The sequence below is a fragment of the Prionailurus bengalensis genome, chromosome B2 (assembly GCF_016509475.1).
Source record: "Prionailurus bengalensis isolate Pbe53 chromosome B2, Fcat_Pben_1.1_paternal_pri, whole genome shotgun sequence".
Lineage (NCBI taxonomy): Eukaryota > Metazoa > Chordata > Mammalia > Carnivora > Felidae > Prionailurus > Prionailurus bengalensis.
In genome coordinates, this window is record NC_057349.1 from 32,015,117 (window position 1) to 32,032,445 (window position 17,329).

Consider the following 17,329-nt stretch of genomic DNA (forward strand, 5'->3'; position numbering starts at 1 on the left):
AGAACAGAACCCTCACCCAATCCCTGCCTTTAAAAATTTTTAAATTACATTAACATTGTTTTGATGAGGCAGGCTGTGTCCGCCCTCCACAATAACCACAAGCTCCTGGAGAAGCACATTACTGAGACCAGAGATGGAGACCTCTGGCCACACCGGCCTGACCTGCCTTTTCTCTTAACCTCAGACCCCTGAGCTGTGGCAGCCCTGAGCTCTTCCCTCAGACGCTGAGCCTGGTCCAGGATCTGAGCTGGGATTAGTCATGTGGGGACGGGTGGGCTTAGGCCAGCATTGGAATCCTGGCCAGGAGAAGGGGGTGAGAGCTGGAAGAGGGGCCCTTGATGGGGGCTTGGAGGTCTCAGTCCAGCTTAAAATCAGCTTTGGGGTTCATGGTGGTGTGGCTTTGGGGCAGAGTGAGTTTGGGGCTGAGGGTTTCTGGGATAATGAGGGTTGCAGGCAGGTATAGGGGGATCCCTCCTCATTCTCTCTGCCCTTCCAGATCTTTGGCATTCTGAAGGCCCCTTTCCGTGACAAGGGGGGTGAGGGCCCCCTGGTGCGGCTGGAGGAGCTGTCAGACCAGAAGAATGCCCCCTACCAGCACATGTTCCGCCTCTGCTACCGGGTGCTGCGGCATTCCCAGGAGGATTACCGTAAGAACCAGGTGCGCTGCTCGCCCTGGCCTGAGCCTTCCTGGCCCCGGGGGTCTCCCCACGCACCTGCTCACTGGCTTGCTCTCTTGCTCACTCCTGCTTTTGTTCGTTCAGCAAATATTTTCTGAGGCACGCACACGCTGCATGACAGGCACCGTTTTAGGCCCCGGGGATACCGTAGGGAACCAGGAGACCCGGCCAGCTTCATGGGTGTGCAGAGAAGGACCTCGAGCTGGCTTTAATGCTATGCGGTTGCCATCTTGAAATTCTCAAATTTTGAAGAAGGGTCCTGCTATTTCGTTTTTGCACGGGGCCCCACAAATTATGTAGCCGGTCCTGCCCGATAATTTCCTCCCCTGCGGAGGCTTCACTCTGGTAGGGAGACAGGCTGGGAGCTGAACTAGATTACGTAAACCTACTCTTCTGCCCGGTGCCAGTTTCCTCTCCCAGACTGCCACCTTGCTAGGGTCGGGGTCCTCCGCCTGTGGGAGGGACCCCTGTCTCCAGGGCTAGGGCGGGGTGCTGGAGCAGAGCCGGGCTCCCCACGACTCAGCCCGTCTGTTCCCCAGGAGCACATCGCCAAGCAGTTTGGGATGATGCAGTCCCAGATCGGCTATGACATCCTGGCAGAAGACACCATCACTGCCCTCCTGCACAACAACCGCAAACTCCTGGAGAAGCACATCACCAAGACCGAGGTGGAGACCTTCGTCAGCCTTGTACGGAAGAACAGGGAGCCCAGGTGAGCCTGCCCACCCCCCTACTCCCCACCCTCTCACTGCACCTATGCCCTTCTCCTTCCCAGTCCTCCGGGGGCACAGAGTCCGCTGCGGCTGCTCATTACAAATAGTGAAAAACTATTGCCTCCATTGGTAAATTGCCACCTCTCTGAGACCCTGGCCTCTGCTGCCCCTCTCTGGGACCCCTCCCAAATTGGGCCCAATCTAACAACAAGAGGGTCAATGCCTGGTATAGCAGAAGGCCCAAGACCCTTCTCTGGTGACAAAGTCAGTGCCCGTATTGAACCAGTTGTTAAATATTTTGAATATCACTCCTATCCTTGTGCCTCCTTTACCCTGACCCCTTGGACCCCCAGCTACCCTCCCCCCACCTGCCTAGGGTGATCAGGGTGATGCCCATGACTGTCTCTCCTTGGGCAGCTGGGAGTCCATCGTGCCCATACCCCAAGCTTTGGGGTAGGAGCAGAAGCAGTAAACCGGTTTTAGGGAGCCGGTGCCGTCCGCTGGGGAAGGAGGACGTTGGGCTTTATCCCCACCAGGGACCAGCCTCTGAGCCCCCTGGCCCTCCTTGCTGTCACCACCCCAGGTTCCTGGACTACCTCTCTGACCTGTGTGTGTCCAACCACATCGCCATCCCTGTCACCCAAGAGCTCATCTGCAAATGTGTGCTGGACCCCAAGAACAGTGACATTCTCATCCAGACTGAGTGAGCCATTGCGCTGCCTCCTGCCCACATCCAGGGCTCCGCCTTGCCCTGCTCCTCAGCCGCCTTGGAGCCTGGGCCCTGTCCGCTAGAACTGACACCCTCGCGGTCGCAGACATGTGCCCTTGCCTGCTGGGTGCCCAGCCCTGTGCTGGCGCTACGTGAGGAAGGAGGCCTAGGGGAATGAGCCGGATCCTTTGTCCTTGAGAAGGGCGTGGCCTGAGGAAGTTGTCTGAGCTGGCATTCAGCCAAGCTCCAGGAGGGGTCCGTGTGGCTGGGCATGCTCGGGGAGGGCTGTGGGCACGGAGTCCGGCCCCAGCCCCCTGCTCCCTGTGATGGGTGGCCCTGGTTTGCAGGCTGCGGCCAGTGAAGGAGATGGCCCAGTCCCACGAGTACCTGAGCATCGAGTACTCAGAGGAGGAGGTGTGGCTCACTTGGACCGACAAGAATAACGAGCACCACGAGAAGAGCGTGAGGCAGCTGGCCCAGGAGGCGCGGGCTGGCAATGCCCACGACGAGAACGTGCTCAGCTACTACAGGTGCGTCCGGGGCCAGCTCCTTCCCCTGCTTCGTGCCGTGCCACCTGTGCCCTTGGGCCTTCTCGGAAGGCCTTCGGCCAGTCCCTGCTGGGGGATGAGCCCCAGCGGCCTTGCAGCCTTCCTCAGGGAGGCCGAGTGAGGGCAACTGTGTAGCTCAAGAGCTCAGCACAGTGACCGGGCCTGAAAGAAACCAAAACCTGTCTCCAAACGTATTTATTTAGAAAATGAGATACTGGGTAACACGTATCAAATGCGGGCCATGTACCAGGCACTGTTCAAAGTGACCTGGCCGCTCACTGATGCCCCACCATAACCCTGTGACTATTGTCACCCTCGAAGTTAGAGCGACAGCACAGAGAGGTAAAAGAACTTGCTCAAGCTCACACATCCTTAGTGGTGGGCCATCTGTCACCAGGGCCCACGGCAGGTTAACGCAGGGCTCTGAGCAGGAAGCCGAGGGCGTGCCGCCACCCTGGAGCAGAGCAGTGTCGCCTGCAGCCGCCATTTCTGTAGCTCTCACATCCCGGGCTCACACCCTGCACCCCCCGCTCTGCCCAGGCTGGTCCCCCTACCACACTTCCCTCCCCTTCCTCTCCCAGCCCGTCACTCAGCCAGCCCTCTTCCCTGTGAAGACCTGGGCTGGCTGAGCCAGGAAGTGCTTTCCTCCTTTCCTCCTCAGCAAGGAGCGGGGAGAGCTGCAAATACGCAAAACTCCAGGCTGTTTTCCCTTTCACCGTGCTCACTCAGAATTGTGTGCTTCCTATTATGTGGGCAGATGCCTGGTTTGACCTACGTCCCGTTGCCACTTTCCTAAGTTCTCAACCTGCTCAGGTCCAACTGCTAGTAGCCCTCGCTGGCCCCCACCTGCTGTGTCCTCACCCTCCGCCCTGCCCTCCCTGCAGGTACCAGCTGAAGCTCTTTGCCCGCATGTGCCTGGACCGCCAGTACCTGGCCATCGACGAGATCTCCCAGCAGCTGGGTGTTGACCTGATCTTCCTGTGTATGGCAGACGAAATGCTGCCCTTTGACCTACGCGCCTCCTTCTGCCACCTGATGCTGCACGTGCACGTGGACAGGGACCCCCAGGAGCTGGTCACGCCTGTCAAGTTCGCCCGCCTCTGGACTGAGATCCCCACAGCCATCACCATCAAGGAGTGAGATGGGTAGGGGAGGGTGGGCCAGGCGAGCGAGGCTGGGGTGGGAGGATCTCTTGGACCCTCATGCCTCACTGCCTCCGCCCCCCAGCTATGATTCCAACCTAAACGCCTCTCGAGACGACAAGAAGAACAAGTTTGCCAGCACTATGGACTTCGTGGAGGACTACCTCAACAATGTGGTCAGCGAGGCTGTGCCCTTTGCCAATGAGGAGAAGAACAAGCTCACCTTTGAGGTTGGCTGGGCAGGGGGGGTGGGGGGGCTGGTGCTTGGCGGGGGGCTCTGGCGGGGGGGTTCCTCACTAGGCCTCAGTTGCCCCCTGGGGTGCGTTGGGGGCTCCATGACCCCCACCTTTCCTCAGTGCCCCAGCCAGTTCAGGGAGACTGCGTGGACCAGTGGGATTCCCCAAGTGGGAGGCTTCTCCCCCTGCTACCTGGGAGAGGGCTGGCTCCCCCTCGTCCACGCACCCCTTCAGCCCCACCTGGCTCATAGGTGCCTGTGGGGAGCTACCGCCCCACCTTCCTGCATTTCCGCTCTATCCCCCCCCCCCCCCCCCCCCCCCCCCCCCCCCCCCCCCCCCCCCCCCCCCCCCCCCCCCCCCCCCCCCCCCCCCCCGGCACAGTATTCTTCCTTGTAGGCCTCACTTCCTTATCAGCCCACTAGGGCACAAGGGTGGCTGTGTCCAGTCTCCCTGAGATCCTGCCTTTACCCAAGAACTTAGTCACACCCTCATTACACCTGCTCGGCCCTACCTTCCCGCCCTGGCCCCGCCCTTCACGAGGCCCCGCCCCACCCACTTCGGCCCCGCCCCACTCACCTCGGCCCCGCCTCCTCCTCCCGCAGGTGGTCAGCCTGGCGCACAATCTCATCTACTTCGGCTTCTACAGCTTCAGTGAGCTGCTGCGGCTCACTCGCACTCTGTTGGGCATCATCGACTGCGTGCAGGGGCCCCCGGCCATGCTACAGGCCTACGATGACTCAGGTGGTGAGGCTTTGTGGCCAGACCCCCACCCCTGGCGTTCTCCATCTCCTCCTAGTGCCAGAAGTCCTCTGATCGACACCCTGTGCAGCCTGCCTCCTGGCCTCTGCTGGACCAGAGGGGCTCCTGTCCAGGCTCTGTGGAGACCCCGGGGCCTGGGGGCGTTGCCTTCCAAGGCATCTTGGTCTTGAGGGGAGATGATGAGGGAGGAGGGGAGACACACAGGCCCTGCCTGAGGGGCCCCCTATCAGATGGGGAAGGTGGGGGAGAACAGCCCTGCCATCTATTGTCAGATAGCCGCCTTTGTCCTGGCCATCCCTTCTTTGCCCAGATTTGGCTTAAAGCTCACCTCCCCCAGGAAGGCTTTCTGGGTTAGCCCTGCAGCTGACAGAGACAGAGTCAGACCGAGGGGTCCTGCTGTGCGCCCCCTGTGATCCCCATGTGCTTCCCACTCCGCAGGCAAGAACGTGCGGCGGTCCATCCAGGGTGTGGGCCACATGATGTCCACCATGGTGCTAAGCCGAAAGCAGTCTGTCTTTGGCGCCCCCAGCCTGCCTGCTGGCTCTGGTGCCACTGAGCCACTGGACCGAAGCAAGTTTGAGGACAATGAAGACATTGTGGTGATGGAGACCAAGCTGAAGATCCTGGAAATCTTGCAGGTGGCTGGGCCAGAACAGTGGTGGGAGGTGTTGGGAATAGGGCAGGAGAGGGGAGCCTGGGACAGGAAGGTTGGTGGGGTGAACTCCCACTCAGATTATAAGATCCAGTACTGGAGGGCTCCATAGTGATCGGCTGTGTAGCCCAGTGGTTCTCAAAGTGTGGTCCTTGGACCAGCAACCTCAGCCTCACCAGGGAACTCAGAAATGCATGTTCTCGGGCCCCACCCCAGACCTACGGATCAGAAGCCTCTGAGGCAGGCCCACGGCCTGTGCTGTGACAAGCCCCCCAGGTGATTCTGGAGTGCACCAAGACCTAGCTCCGTCCCTCCATTGTACAGATGAGGAAAGGAAAAGGGGGGAGGGAACTTTCCCGCCATCACACAGAGATTCTGAAGCAGAGCTAGAGTCTTAAGAGCCGTTTCCTGGTGAGGCAGATATAGTCTTTCCTGCTCTGAGTCTTGTCTGAGACCCCCTAGTAACACTTGGAGAAGGGGCTGGTAGGATCCCAAGGAGTGGTTGCTTGCTTTTGCCTTACTGTCAGCAGAGGACAGGAAGGGTAATACAGTGACCTCCATGGGGACCCAATCTGGGCAAGGCCTGGTCAGGGGAGTCAGAGGAGGGGAGTCAGAGGAGGGGGATTCTGATTCATCTAGGGGCTAAGGGCTTCCAGATCTGTGTTCTGGGGTATGGCCAGAAGCTCTCTGTGCCCCATAAGGATAGAGGCCAGTCAAGGGTGTCCTCAAACCTTGTGTCCTCACCCCTCGCCCCACAGTGGCCTCTCCTGCTCCCCTTCAGTCTTCAATTCTCCACCTGCCTGCCCCCCCCCCCCCCCCCCCCAGCCCCAGGCAGAGCAAGATTGGAGGATGAGGGTCGGCCTCTGGGCCTGGGGAACTTCCTTCTGTTTCCTGTCAGTATCTTGCCTGGGAAGGAGGGGCTGAGTGGGCTGGGACGGGGCAGGGGGTGTCTCTGCCTAATTTGGAGAGGAGGTGTCATCCCTCATCACTGGGTCAAGAGTGGAGGAGAGGGCACCCTGGACCTCCTTGGGGAGAGGAGTCTTGATTTTTTAGGTTGTGATAATGCTGGAGCATCTGGAACGTCTATGCTGAGATACCCAAGTGCTAGAGCTCATTCAGGGTACCACCTTCCCCCCACCCCTGGGGCACAATTGGCCCTCCGACCTCAGTCCAATCACCACCCCGTCCCTCCCCACTTCTCCAGTTCATCCTCAATGTCCGCCTGGATTACCGCATCTCCTACCTGCTGTCTGTCTTCAAGAAGGAGTTTGTGGAGGTGTTTCCCATGCAGGACAGCGGGGCCGACGGCACAGCCCCGGCCTTCGACTCCACAAGTGAGCCCCCACTGCTGCCTTCCCCACCCCTGCCTTCCCCCGCCTTCAGACTGAGGCTATGTGACTCGCCCAGGGGTACACATCAGTGGGGTGGAGGCTGAGGGAGACCTTGGGGCTGGATCCCTAGCCCTGCCTCTGTTTCCCAACCTGCAAAGGCCTTTCCTCCCTAGTATCTCATTTATTTGCCACGGTAAGAGGCAAAGGCAGAGATCATCCTCTCTATTTCCCAAATGGAAAAACTGAGGCCCATATAGAGGGGCAGGGACTTGCCTCAGGTCACAGCCAGTCAGAGGCTGAACCAGACCAGGACCCAGGTCTCCGGATGCCCAGCTCAGAACCCTGCTCACCCCTGCAGGGCGGTGGGGCTGCTCTGAGAAGGAGCATGCAGGTGGGGCTGCTACCCAATAAGTGGAGGGAACGAGGTGGTTTGGGGACCTGCCTGCTCCCTCCCCCTGTGATCCTCATCTTTCCTGGGCATGGACCGGCCACCTGCCCCCATCTGCCTACTCTTGCTCCCCACAGCTGCCAACATGAACCTGGATCGCATCGGGGAGCAGGCGGAGGCCATGTTTGGAGTAGGGTGAGGCCAGAGTTGACGTGGGGGGTTGTGTGAGGGGTTGGGTGGGTGATGCTGACAACGGTGTGAGAACCCCCCTCTTGGGGTCTCCAAGGCTGGGTTTCCCAGGGCTGGGGCTGGCCCCTCCTCCTGGGTCATACTCCCCACAGCCCCTTGCCGGGCTCTGCGGCGGGGGTCTCCTTGGCTTTGTGCGTTTGCCCTGTCAGGCCTCCCCAGCCCCAATGATATAGGGGCCGCTTGGACCTTAGTGTCATCTTGGTCATTCCCCTGTTTGTGCATTGGGATTTGGACCAGGTAGCTGGAGGGGAGCAGGGGGAGGTGGGGGGATAGCCCGCTGTACAGAGGGCTGGAGAGGGAGGGCTCCTCCTGGGGGTTGGGGGCTCCTAACCATTTCCACGCCACACTCTTGGGATCTAGCGAAGCCTTTGGACCCCTGCTCAGCATGGCATTTTTAAATTCATAAAATAAAGCACGTGAATTACAAAGGAAAGCAAGTGCTTTGAGATACAGCTATCAAAATATTGAAGAAAACAAATTAGACATGCCAGTTAGATATGGGCCTTTTTATTAACACATTAGATAACAAACTGGGCCAGAGCTATAATTAGTACCACGATTTCCAAGTGGCAATGAACGTACCTGGCATTTTGCGATTTCTGTAACACCCATAAGGTGATGTGAAAACATCTGTGATTTGTAGTGGTGACCGAATCACAGGTAGTGCTGATTTTTTTTCTCACTGAAGGAAATGCTGCATCTTTAGTTAGAGGTTGGTAAAACCAAAGCCGTGGATTTTGCCCGCCCTCTGTCCACGGCCCCGGCCGATCTCTGCGAGTCCCTGGGGGGTGTCTGTGGGTCCCGTGTGAAGAGTCGCCGCTTCGGCTGCTTAATCAAAGGGAACCCGGGGATCACTCAGGGAGCTCAGGGCGGTGGCTGTTTACAAACTGGTGAGCAACCATCACTGCTTTCAGCAAGTATTGCACTGGGCGCTGCCTCTGCCGAGGGGGGGGCGGGGAGCACGCTTTTCCCTTCGGCTGGCAGGGAGCTCACGGGCCGCCCGTTCCCATCGCCTGTGCTGCAGGAAGACAAGCAGCATGCTGGAGGTGGACGACGAGGGCGGCCGCATGTTCCTACGGGTGCTTATCCACCTCAGCATGCACGACTACGCACCGCTGGTCTCGGGGGCCCTTCAGTTGCTCTTCAAGCATTTCAGCCAGCGCCAGGAGGCCATGCACACCTTCAAGCAGGTGCTGCTCCTGTCTGAGCCCCCTTGCCCTTGGGGAGGGGGAAGGAGGCCCAAAGGGGCTTCCCCGGGGGGGGTGGCCAGAGGACCACCTGGCCCCGGCACCGAGCAGGCAGGTGCGCTGGCCGGGCGCTGGCCTGTGCTGGGCACCGGGGGGTTAACTGTGAGGTAGATGCTCACAGCTCAGGGGAAGTTCAAGATGCTTCTCTGGGGTTCTTGGCCTTGCTGAGCTCCTTAAAGGTGAAGGCCAAGTCTTGGGCCATCTTTATTCCCTCTCAGCCTGACTCAAGGCCTGTCACTTTTTATGATGTGGATGGCACTTCATAGTTTAACAAACTACACCACGTGCACGTTTGCTAAGTGCTTCAAATCACGCCCGGCGTGCAGTCAGCCCTCACTAAGGTGACTGGTTGTGTCCTCGCCATGTCGTGTGGTCTTGACAGCTCCCTGGGAAACGGGACTGGCATTTAGCGAGGGTGTGCCAGACACTGAGCCTTGGCCTCATGTTAATGGAATTCTCGGGGCAGCCCTGGCAACGTGGTTACTACTCTCCTGTTTTTTTAGAGGGACATTGAGGCCCAGGAAGCTTTCCCTCCTTACCCACTGACCAGAGCGAGCGAAGTGGGAGCCGAGGTTCAGATCCCTCTTTCAGCCAGCATTCAGTGATGCCAGGATGCTTTGTCCTGCATTTGGGGTCCGAGTGACCAAGTGACAGGCCTTGGCAGCACAAGTCAATGAGTCGCTGAAGCCAGGTGATGGGGCAGCTCATGCCAAGGAGTGCAGGGAGGCCTTCGGCCATCAGGGAAGGCTTCCTGGAGGTGGTGGACTATGGCAGGGCCATACACATTGAGTGGGAGCAGAGGCAGAATGGAGATGCCAGGGCATCAGGCACCGGGGTTCTTTGCGAGGCGGTGGACCTGGGGGCACCCGTCTCACCAGGCAAGCCTGCCTTCAACCTGCAGGTGCAGCTGCTGATCTCAGCTCAGGATGTGGAGAACTACAAGGTGATCAAGTCAGAGCTGGACCGGCTGCGGACCATGGTCGAGAAGTCAGAGCTGTGGGTCGACAAGAAGGGCAGCAGCAAGGGCGAGGAGGTGGAGGCAGGTGCTACCAAAGACAAGAAGGAGGTGAGCGAGGTCGTGGGGAGCTGGGGAGACAGGGCTTCCAGCGAGGGTGGGGCCTGGCTGACCCCCATTCCCTGTGTCCGCAGCGGCCCACAGACGAGGAGGGCTTTCTGCACCCACCTGGGGAGAAGAGCAGTGAGAACTACCAGATCGTCAAGGGCGTGAGTGGCTGGGGGCCCCGAGGACCCCCTGGAGGCTCTGGGGCCTGGCCTCTCCCGCCTCCCCACTCTGCCGGCCACCGGTCCTCAAAATTGACATCCTCTGGCTTTTCCTGTGCATTAAAAACAGCCCTGCCGAAGTCCAGATGGCATTATTTTAAACCTGAAGGAATTTAATGAAATTCCATTTCACAGTCATATTGTTCTATTTACTTTTATGGGTGGGATTGGGTTTTTAGTGCTTCCCTGCCTCGTTGCAGTGATCTGACTCCGTGACCGCGGCCTCCTTCCCCCTTCCTGTCCCCAGCGTGAGCTGGGACTTGGCTGGGGTTGGCCGGGGACTCCGACCAGCCTGAGCGGGGCCCTGGGTGGAGGGGGAGCTTGAGGAGGAGGGGAGGGGCTCTGGGCTCACCCCCCACCCTCCCCAGATCCTGGAGCGGCTGAACAAGATGTGCGGTGTTGGGGAGCAGATGAGGAAGAAGCAGCAGAGGCTGCTCAAGAACATGGACGCCCACAAGGTCATGCTGGACCTGCTGCAGATCCCCTATGACAAGGTGACCTCTCATCCCCCGGGCAGCTTCACCCTGAACCCCAGTCTAACCCAAACCGCACCCTAACCCCTGATGCTAACCTAACCCTGACTCTTGACTCCGACCCCAGCTTCTGTTTCCCTCTCTGGCTTCATCCTGATAATCTCAGCTTCACTGTAACCTTTGGCCAGCCTCCCCTTGGTCCATGTGACCCCGGTCTCCCCTTGACCCATGATGTCAGCACAGGCTGACCCCTGACCCATGACCCCTCATACTGACCCCTGACTTGGATTCCACACCCTGCCCTCGCTCTGCCCTCCTACCCCGACCTGGTCCCTGACTCCAAATTGAGCCTCATTTCAACCTTTGACGCCCACACCTCCCCTTGACCGACCTTGATCTTGATATGTCTCAAGCCTCACACTGACTCTTGAGCCTGACACCATCCCAGCGTTCACCTGACCCTGACCCCTCAGCCTTGCTTCCCCGCTCCAGCCTCGCCTCAGCCGCTGACCCTCAGCCCCTCACACATTTCCTTGTCCTGACCTGGAGGCCCAGCTTTCACCTTGAACCTGGCCTCCTTGTGGTCCCAATCCCGAGCCCCGATCTGCCCCCACACCCGTTGAGCGCAGACACCAGGCCCGGCCTCAGCTCGTTCCTCCCCTCTCCGTGCCCAGGGTGATGCCAAGATGATGGAGATCCTGCGGTACACGCACCAGTTCCTGCAGAAGTTCTGCGCGGGGAATCCCGGCAACCAGGCCCTGCTGCATAAGCACCTGCACCTCTTCCTCACACCGGGGGTAAGGACGCCAGGTGAAGGCGGCTGGGTGGAGCGGGGCCCAGATCCCTCTTTCTGACGGATGCCCTCCCCGCTAGCTCCTGGAGGCAGAGACCATGCAGCACATCTTCCTGAACAACTACCAGCTGTGCTCTGAAATCAGCGAGCCCGTGTTGCAGCACTTCGTGCACCTGCTGGCCACGCACGGGCGGCACGTTCAGTATCTGGACTTCCTGCACACCGTCATCAAGGCCGAGGGCAAGTACGTCAAGAAGTGCCAGGACATGATCATGACGGAGGTGAGGACGAGGCCGAGGGGCGCATGGGAACTCATGGGTGGTGGCCACAGAGAGGGAGCGCTCAGGAGGCAGGACCCGGAGTTGGAGGAGTCAGGCAGTGGGGTCACGAGAGGAACGCTGAGGGTGCTGGAAGGAGGAGGGAAAACTAAGGTCAAAGAGGCCGGTCTAGTAGAACTCAGACAACAGGCCTGAAAGAGCTCAAACACGCGTTCCTTTGTTTATCCTCCTATTATGATGTACTTAAAAATCATGAAGCACCTGTTCTGTGCACGTGGGGGAAGGCACTGGGGTGTGAGCTCAGGGCGGGGGACCACATCCTTCGTACACGGGCCCCAGCATCGGGCACATCGTGGGTACACAGTAGGCCCGTTACCTGAAGGTATGAAGGGTCGAGGGCTGAGTCTACATCTGGAACAGACGTGGACTCTGCCCTGGAGCCTCTTACCGCATGGTGTGGGGGCAGGGGAGAAAGGAGCCCGGTGAAGTGAGATGAGGGACCTAATAAACGAGACGCCCTGTGCTGGAAGTGCTGTGCGATGCGAATTATGAGTTGCTGTTATTATATTACTGTGAATAACATAATTGCTGACACGAGAGGACGCAGCATGTGCTCTGTGAGCCTTTAAATTACACACTGTGGGAGCACTGGTGGGGGTAGGGGGGGTGAGCCAGGCAGGGGTGGGATTCGCAAGGGCTTCCTGGAGGAGGCACCTCTGAAACATGCCTGAGTGGGACTTCTTTCCTTAGGGGAGGAGGGGGGCACTTTCTGGGTCCAGGGTTCGGCCCTGATGGCAGAGGGCCTGAAACATTAGCCTACGGCCTCGAGGGCCAGGCGGGGGGGGGGGGGGGTTTGCCTGAATGTCAGGTGAGGGCTGAGGTCAGAGTCCTCATCTCTCTCGGGTAAACCTAGGGCCTGCTGGACTCAGGGGGTCTGATGGGGCACCCCTCCTGCCTTCAGCTGACCAATGCAGGTGACGACGTGGTCGTGTTCTACAATGACAAGGCCTCACTGGCCCACCTGCTGGACATGATGAAGGCTGCCCGGGATGGTGTGGAGGACCACAGCCCCCTCATGTATCACATCTCCCTGGTGGACCTGCTGGCTGCCTGTGCCGAGGGCAAGAACGTCTACACTGAGATCAAGTGCACCTCCCTGCTGCCCCTGGAAGACGTGGTGTCTGTGGTGACACACGAGGACTGCATCACCGAGGTCCTCTGGGGACTGGGAGAGGTGGCTGGGGTGGGTGGGGATGGCCGGGGTGGGGGAAGGGTAGAGCCAGGCCTAGGCAGACTTTCAGTCTTGCCATGGCAGGGCAGGAAGAGGTTGGTGAGGGAAGTGGGGGAGTGGCAGACATGGGGGCTGGCAGGAGGGGTGTGGGGAGAGGAGCAACGGAGAGGTCAGGGGAGAATCCGAGTGCAGAGAGGGAGAGCCTGGGCCGGCGGCCTTGCTAGCGCCCCTGACCTTGCTCGGGGCTGTGCAGGTGAAAATGGCCTACGTGAACTTCGTGAATCACTGCTACGTGGACACAGAGGTGGAGATGAAGGAGATCTACACCAGCAACCACATCTGGACACTCTTTGAGAACTTCACCCTGGACATGGCTCGGGTCTGTCCCCGGGGGGTGGGGCGTGGGCCTGTGGGTGCGCTGTGCTGGGCAGAGGCGTGGGTGGGAGCCCCGGCAGCCTTCCGGGGCGGGGGGCAGGAGCGGTGGGGCCCCCCAGGCATCTCTCTCTCCCACCCCAGGTCTGCAGTAAGCGTGAGAAGCGCCTGGCTGACCCCACCCTGGAGAAGTATGTGCTGACTGTCGTGCTGGACACCATCAACGCCTTCTTCAGCTCTCCGTTCTCGGAGAACAGCACCTCCCTGCAGGTGAGCCGCTCTTGCCCGCACAGCTTTTGTGTAGCGAAGAGGGAAAAGAGGATATATATTGCTGTTTGCTCGTGGCACATAAAGATGTAGCAGAAGGACGTATACAAGTGTGTTAATTGCATATGCTGTGTAACAAATCACCCTAGACCTTAGCAGTTTAAAACAACAAACATTTATTCTTCTGTAATTTCTGCGGGTCAGGAATTGCAGTGGGAGCAGTACCCTAGAACAGGAATTCGTAAATTCACTAGGTATGACGGATCCCAGGGTGGCGGGGGGCAGCTGGCAGCACTTACTCCCCAAAGACAAGATGGTCATGCCTACCTCAGTGGACAGCAGAGTCAGAGCAGTAATCCAGAGGGTCCGATGTACAGAGATCTTTGGTGTTTGGCTTAATTGATCAGGTGCCCCTAGGACTGAAATAGACAGCCTTTTGAAGTCTTACTTACCTGTATCAGCAAAAAAGTTCTAGGCTAGCGAACGGGAGTTTGTCTTAAATCACTGGAAGAGTCATGGCCCCTTAATCGATTCCCAGATTCTCAGATGTCATAGCCCAGAGCCTCTTGAAGGAAAGAGAGGCAGGTTTCCATTAGGAGGGAGCCTATGACAATACCTAAATCCTAAAGCAACAATGGATGGACACACAAGTGACCAAGAAAGGGGCTACCTATAGATGGACTGAGGGTGGAGCAGGTCCTGGTCTCAGCATGGGTGGGTTTGTTTTGACACACATATGTTTGCGCCCTGGGGCCTCTTTGGGACTATGGGTAATTGTATCAATTTTCCCCACCTCTCCTGAGCCCCAGGGCAGAGTGTGGGAGAATGGAGCTGATGGGGTCAAGGTTGGCTGACACTTCTCGAAGTGTGCCTTTTCATAGCATGCTTTGGGTTTTGAACCATGTAAATACATTAACTTTCCACAATATTAATTTATTAACAACTTTTTTTAGAGGAAGGAAAAGGCCAGCAATAGGACTAGAAGCCCCAGGTCTGGACTTTGGGGAGTTCTCACAGGGCTGCCATGTACAGTCGGGCAGGTTGTGCACTGCCGAGAGGAAAGGGAGTACCTTTTTCCGATTGGCACAAAGACACATGGTATCTGTTGGAGGCCTTCTTCCTCTATCGTGCCCATTCTCAGTGGGCCCTGGTCACTGGGCCTGGGGCTTTCCAGGTTGGAGGGTGGGTCGGGCTGTAGCAGTAGGCGTGTTGCCTCTTGCAGACACACCAGACAATCGTGGTGCAGCTGCTGCAGTCCACCACACGGCTGCTCGAGTGTCCGTGGCTGCAGCAGCAGCACAAGGGCTCCGTGGAGGCCTGTATCCGGACCCTCGCCATGGTGGGTGAGTGCGCCAGGGGCACTGGCTAGCTCCAACCACCCCTCCCCTCCCTTCGCCACAGGGTTGCCTGCCCTCAAAATAAACACGTTATTCCTAAGCTCGCTCGTCGTCTGCTTCCAGGTAGTTCTCAGTAGGTCCTTCTTGGTGTCCGACTAGCATCTTAGCAATTGAGAGAAGCTGTTCTCTGCTTTGAGCCAGTTCCCCAGAGGAGAATGCTGGGGGACATTCCCCAACCGAAGTTGCCTGTGCTTGCAAATGGTTTCAGGCAGAAGGGCAGCCTGTAAGATTGTTAGGGAGCATTCGGGAAGGGGAGGGGTCAGAGTGGAGCCAGGGTAGAGTCAAAGAGGCAGAAACTCCCTCTTTTTACCCAAAAAGGGGGAAGAGGGCACCTCAGCCCAAGAGGGGGCCAGCGTGTACCCCAGAACCTTGGTTAGTTCACCCTGTGCCCTGGTCGAGCAGCCCTGAGCCTGGCCCCTCTGGCTGGCTGAGGCCTCCACCTGCCCCCCCGCCCCCCGCCCCCCGCCCTCCAGCACCCCTCCTCTCTCCCCCCAGCCAAAGGCCGGGCCATCTCACTGCCCATGGACCTGGATGCACACATCAGCTCGCTGCTCAGCAGCGGCACCAGCTGTGCAGCTGCAGCCCAGCGCAACGCCTCCAACTACAAGGCGACCACACGGGCCTTCCCCCGTGTCACGCCCACCGCCAACCAGTGGGACTACAAGAACATCATCGAGAAGCTGCAGGTGGGTGTGGGGCTGCCTGGCATCTGCCACGAGAGCTGCTTTGGAAGGGCATGTTCCGGGGAAGCATCCCTTCCTGTGTTGCCCCCGCTCCCCAGGAAGGAGTCCTCTGCTAAGGGCAGGCCAGGGGCCGGGGACTGAGGGGCATCCTTCCAGGGGAAGCCAGGAGAACCCAGGCACCTGCTAGTGGGGTTGGTGCTCACGGAGGGGGTCAGGACAACTCTCAGTCCTTATAGCCCCTTCCTGTTTGTGCAACACATTATTGACACACACACTTCTGGGGGGTGTGGTGGCTTGCTATCCCCACGTGGCGGGAGACCAAGGCTCAGAGAGGGTGAGGGTGAGGGGTTTGCCCGGGTCACACAGCTAGACGAGGGGCTGGGTGAAAGGGCAGGGCTTGTGGCTCCCAGCCAGGAGCTCTGGGCAGACAGACATCCTGCATTGTTCAGGGTGGTTCCGTGGGTCCAGGGCCCCTCAGACAGGCTCAGAGAAATCCGTGGGGTCCTTTGGTGTTGGGGTGTGGGGAATGGCGGTCAAGCCTCACTCATCTCTTGGGCCTGGATGGCCTGCACCTGCCCGGTAGTGACTGTGCCGTGCCCGCTCCAGGACATCATCACGGCCCTGGAGGAGCGGCTGAGGCCCCTGGTACAGGCCGAACTGTCCGTGCTGGTGGACGTCCTGCACTGGCCCGAGCTGCTCTTCCTGGAGGGCAGTGAGGCCTACCAGCGCTGTGAGAGTGGGGGCTTCCTGTCCAAGTGAGTGCGATGCCAGCCCGGGCCGGGGCGGGGCGGGGTGGTGGCAGGTGCGAGGCAGCCTGGGACAGGGAAGGGCCCTGCGGGGACTGGACAGCCTGCGGGATCAGAGGGCCGGGTGTGTTCTCACCCGGCACAGGGCAGGGGAAGTGGCTGGAGGGAGGCATCAGAGGCTGCCCTATGTGTGCCCTTCTTCCTCACTGGCCAGGCTGATCCAGCACACCAAGGACCTCATGGAGTCGGAGGAGAAGCTGTGTGTCAAGGTGCTGCGGACCCTGCAGCAAATGCTGCTCAAGAAGGCCAAGTACGGGGACCGGGTGAGTGGCCAGGCGGGCTGGACACCATGCAGGCCTGGCTGCAAGTGCCAGGGGCTCGGGGCCAGGACTGTCTGGCCAGGGGTTAAATGGTGAAAAGTGCCACTGTGGGCTCTCGCTCCCTGTCCTCCAGGGCAATCAGCTGCGCAAGATGCTGCTACAAAACTACCTCCAGAACCGGAAGTCCAGCTCGAGGGGGGACCTTCCGGACCCCATGAGCCCTGGTCAGTACCACCTGCCCCCTGGCTGTGCCTCTGGGTGACCCTTTGCCTAGGCCCTGGGCGCCCCTTCCGTTCCCCTGCCCCACCGGCTCCCCTCACGCGGGTTCCCCAACTTCAGGCCTGGACCAAGACTGGTCAGCAATTGCGGCCACCCAGTGCCGGCTGGACAAGGAGGGGGCCACCAAGCTGGTATGTGACCTGATCACCAGCACCAAGAATGAGAAGATTTTCCAGGAGAGCATTGGCCTGGCCATCCGCCTGCTGGATGGTGGCAACACGGAGATCCAGGTGTGGATGGGTGGGGGTCCTGGGTGGTGCCTTCTATGAGGAGGTACAGTGTACCCCGTAGCTGGGGCCGTAGGGCTAGGTGCTGGTGGCCGGCACGAGTCTGGCTACCCTGGCCTCTTTTCTATCCATGCAGACCACCCTGTTCAAGCCAGGCCTGAGCCTGTCTCCCCACCATGCTGCCCACATCACATCCATCATTCCTGCCTCTTGGCCTCTGCTCAGGCTTGCTTCCCTCCTCTTCCACATCCTCCTCAGCCTTTGGTGCCCAACTAAAGGACTGCCTCCTCTGAAAAGCCCCCCCTGATTGCTTTATCCCCATTCATTCATT

At 59.2% G+C, this 17,329-nt stretch overlaps 1 protein-coding gene across 3 annotated transcripts in view; it reads left to right on the forward strand.

Moving 5' to 3' along the window:
* ITPR3 (inositol 1,4,5-trisphosphate receptor type 3) overlaps positions 1-17,329 on the forward strand; it is a 68,027-nt gene that overhangs the window by 38,762 nt on the left and 11,936 nt on the right. For all 3 annotated transcript variants that reach the window (XM_043591184.1, XM_043591185.1, XM_043591182.1), the window contains exons 15-39: positions 497-658; positions 1,217-1,389; positions 1,974-2,093; positions 2,447-2,629; positions 3,532-3,783; positions 3,875-4,019; positions 4,628-4,769; positions 5,223-5,422; positions 6,641-6,770; positions 7,293-7,350; positions 8,429-8,594; positions 9,553-9,717; positions 9,801-9,875; positions 10,301-10,426; positions 11,080-11,202; positions 11,279-11,479; positions 12,438-12,689; positions 12,961-13,086; positions 13,224-13,349; positions 14,569-14,689; positions 15,239-15,429; positions 16,033-16,181; positions 16,387-16,495; positions 16,626-16,716; positions 16,832-17,001. In XM_043591184.1, the coding sequence (XP_043447119.1) occupies positions 497-658; positions 1,217-1,389; positions 1,974-2,093; positions 2,447-2,629; positions 3,532-3,783; positions 3,875-4,019; positions 4,628-4,769; positions 5,223-5,422; positions 6,641-6,770; positions 7,293-7,350; positions 8,429-8,594; positions 9,553-9,717; positions 9,801-9,875; positions 10,301-10,426; positions 11,080-11,202; positions 11,279-11,479; positions 12,438-12,689; positions 12,961-13,086; positions 13,224-13,349; positions 14,569-14,689; positions 15,239-15,429; positions 16,033-16,181; positions 16,387-16,495; positions 16,626-16,716; positions 16,832-17,001 (3,756 nt within the window). The remainder of the gene's footprint in view (positions 1-496; positions 659-1,216; positions 1,390-1,973; positions 2,094-2,446; positions 2,630-3,531; positions 3,784-3,874; positions 4,020-4,627; positions 4,770-5,222; positions 5,423-6,640; positions 6,771-7,292; positions 7,351-8,428; positions 8,595-9,552; positions 9,718-9,800; positions 9,876-10,300; positions 10,427-11,079; positions 11,203-11,278; positions 11,480-12,437; positions 12,690-12,960; positions 13,087-13,223; positions 13,350-14,568; positions 14,690-15,238; positions 15,430-16,032; positions 16,182-16,386; positions 16,496-16,625; positions 16,717-16,831; positions 17,002-17,329) is intronic.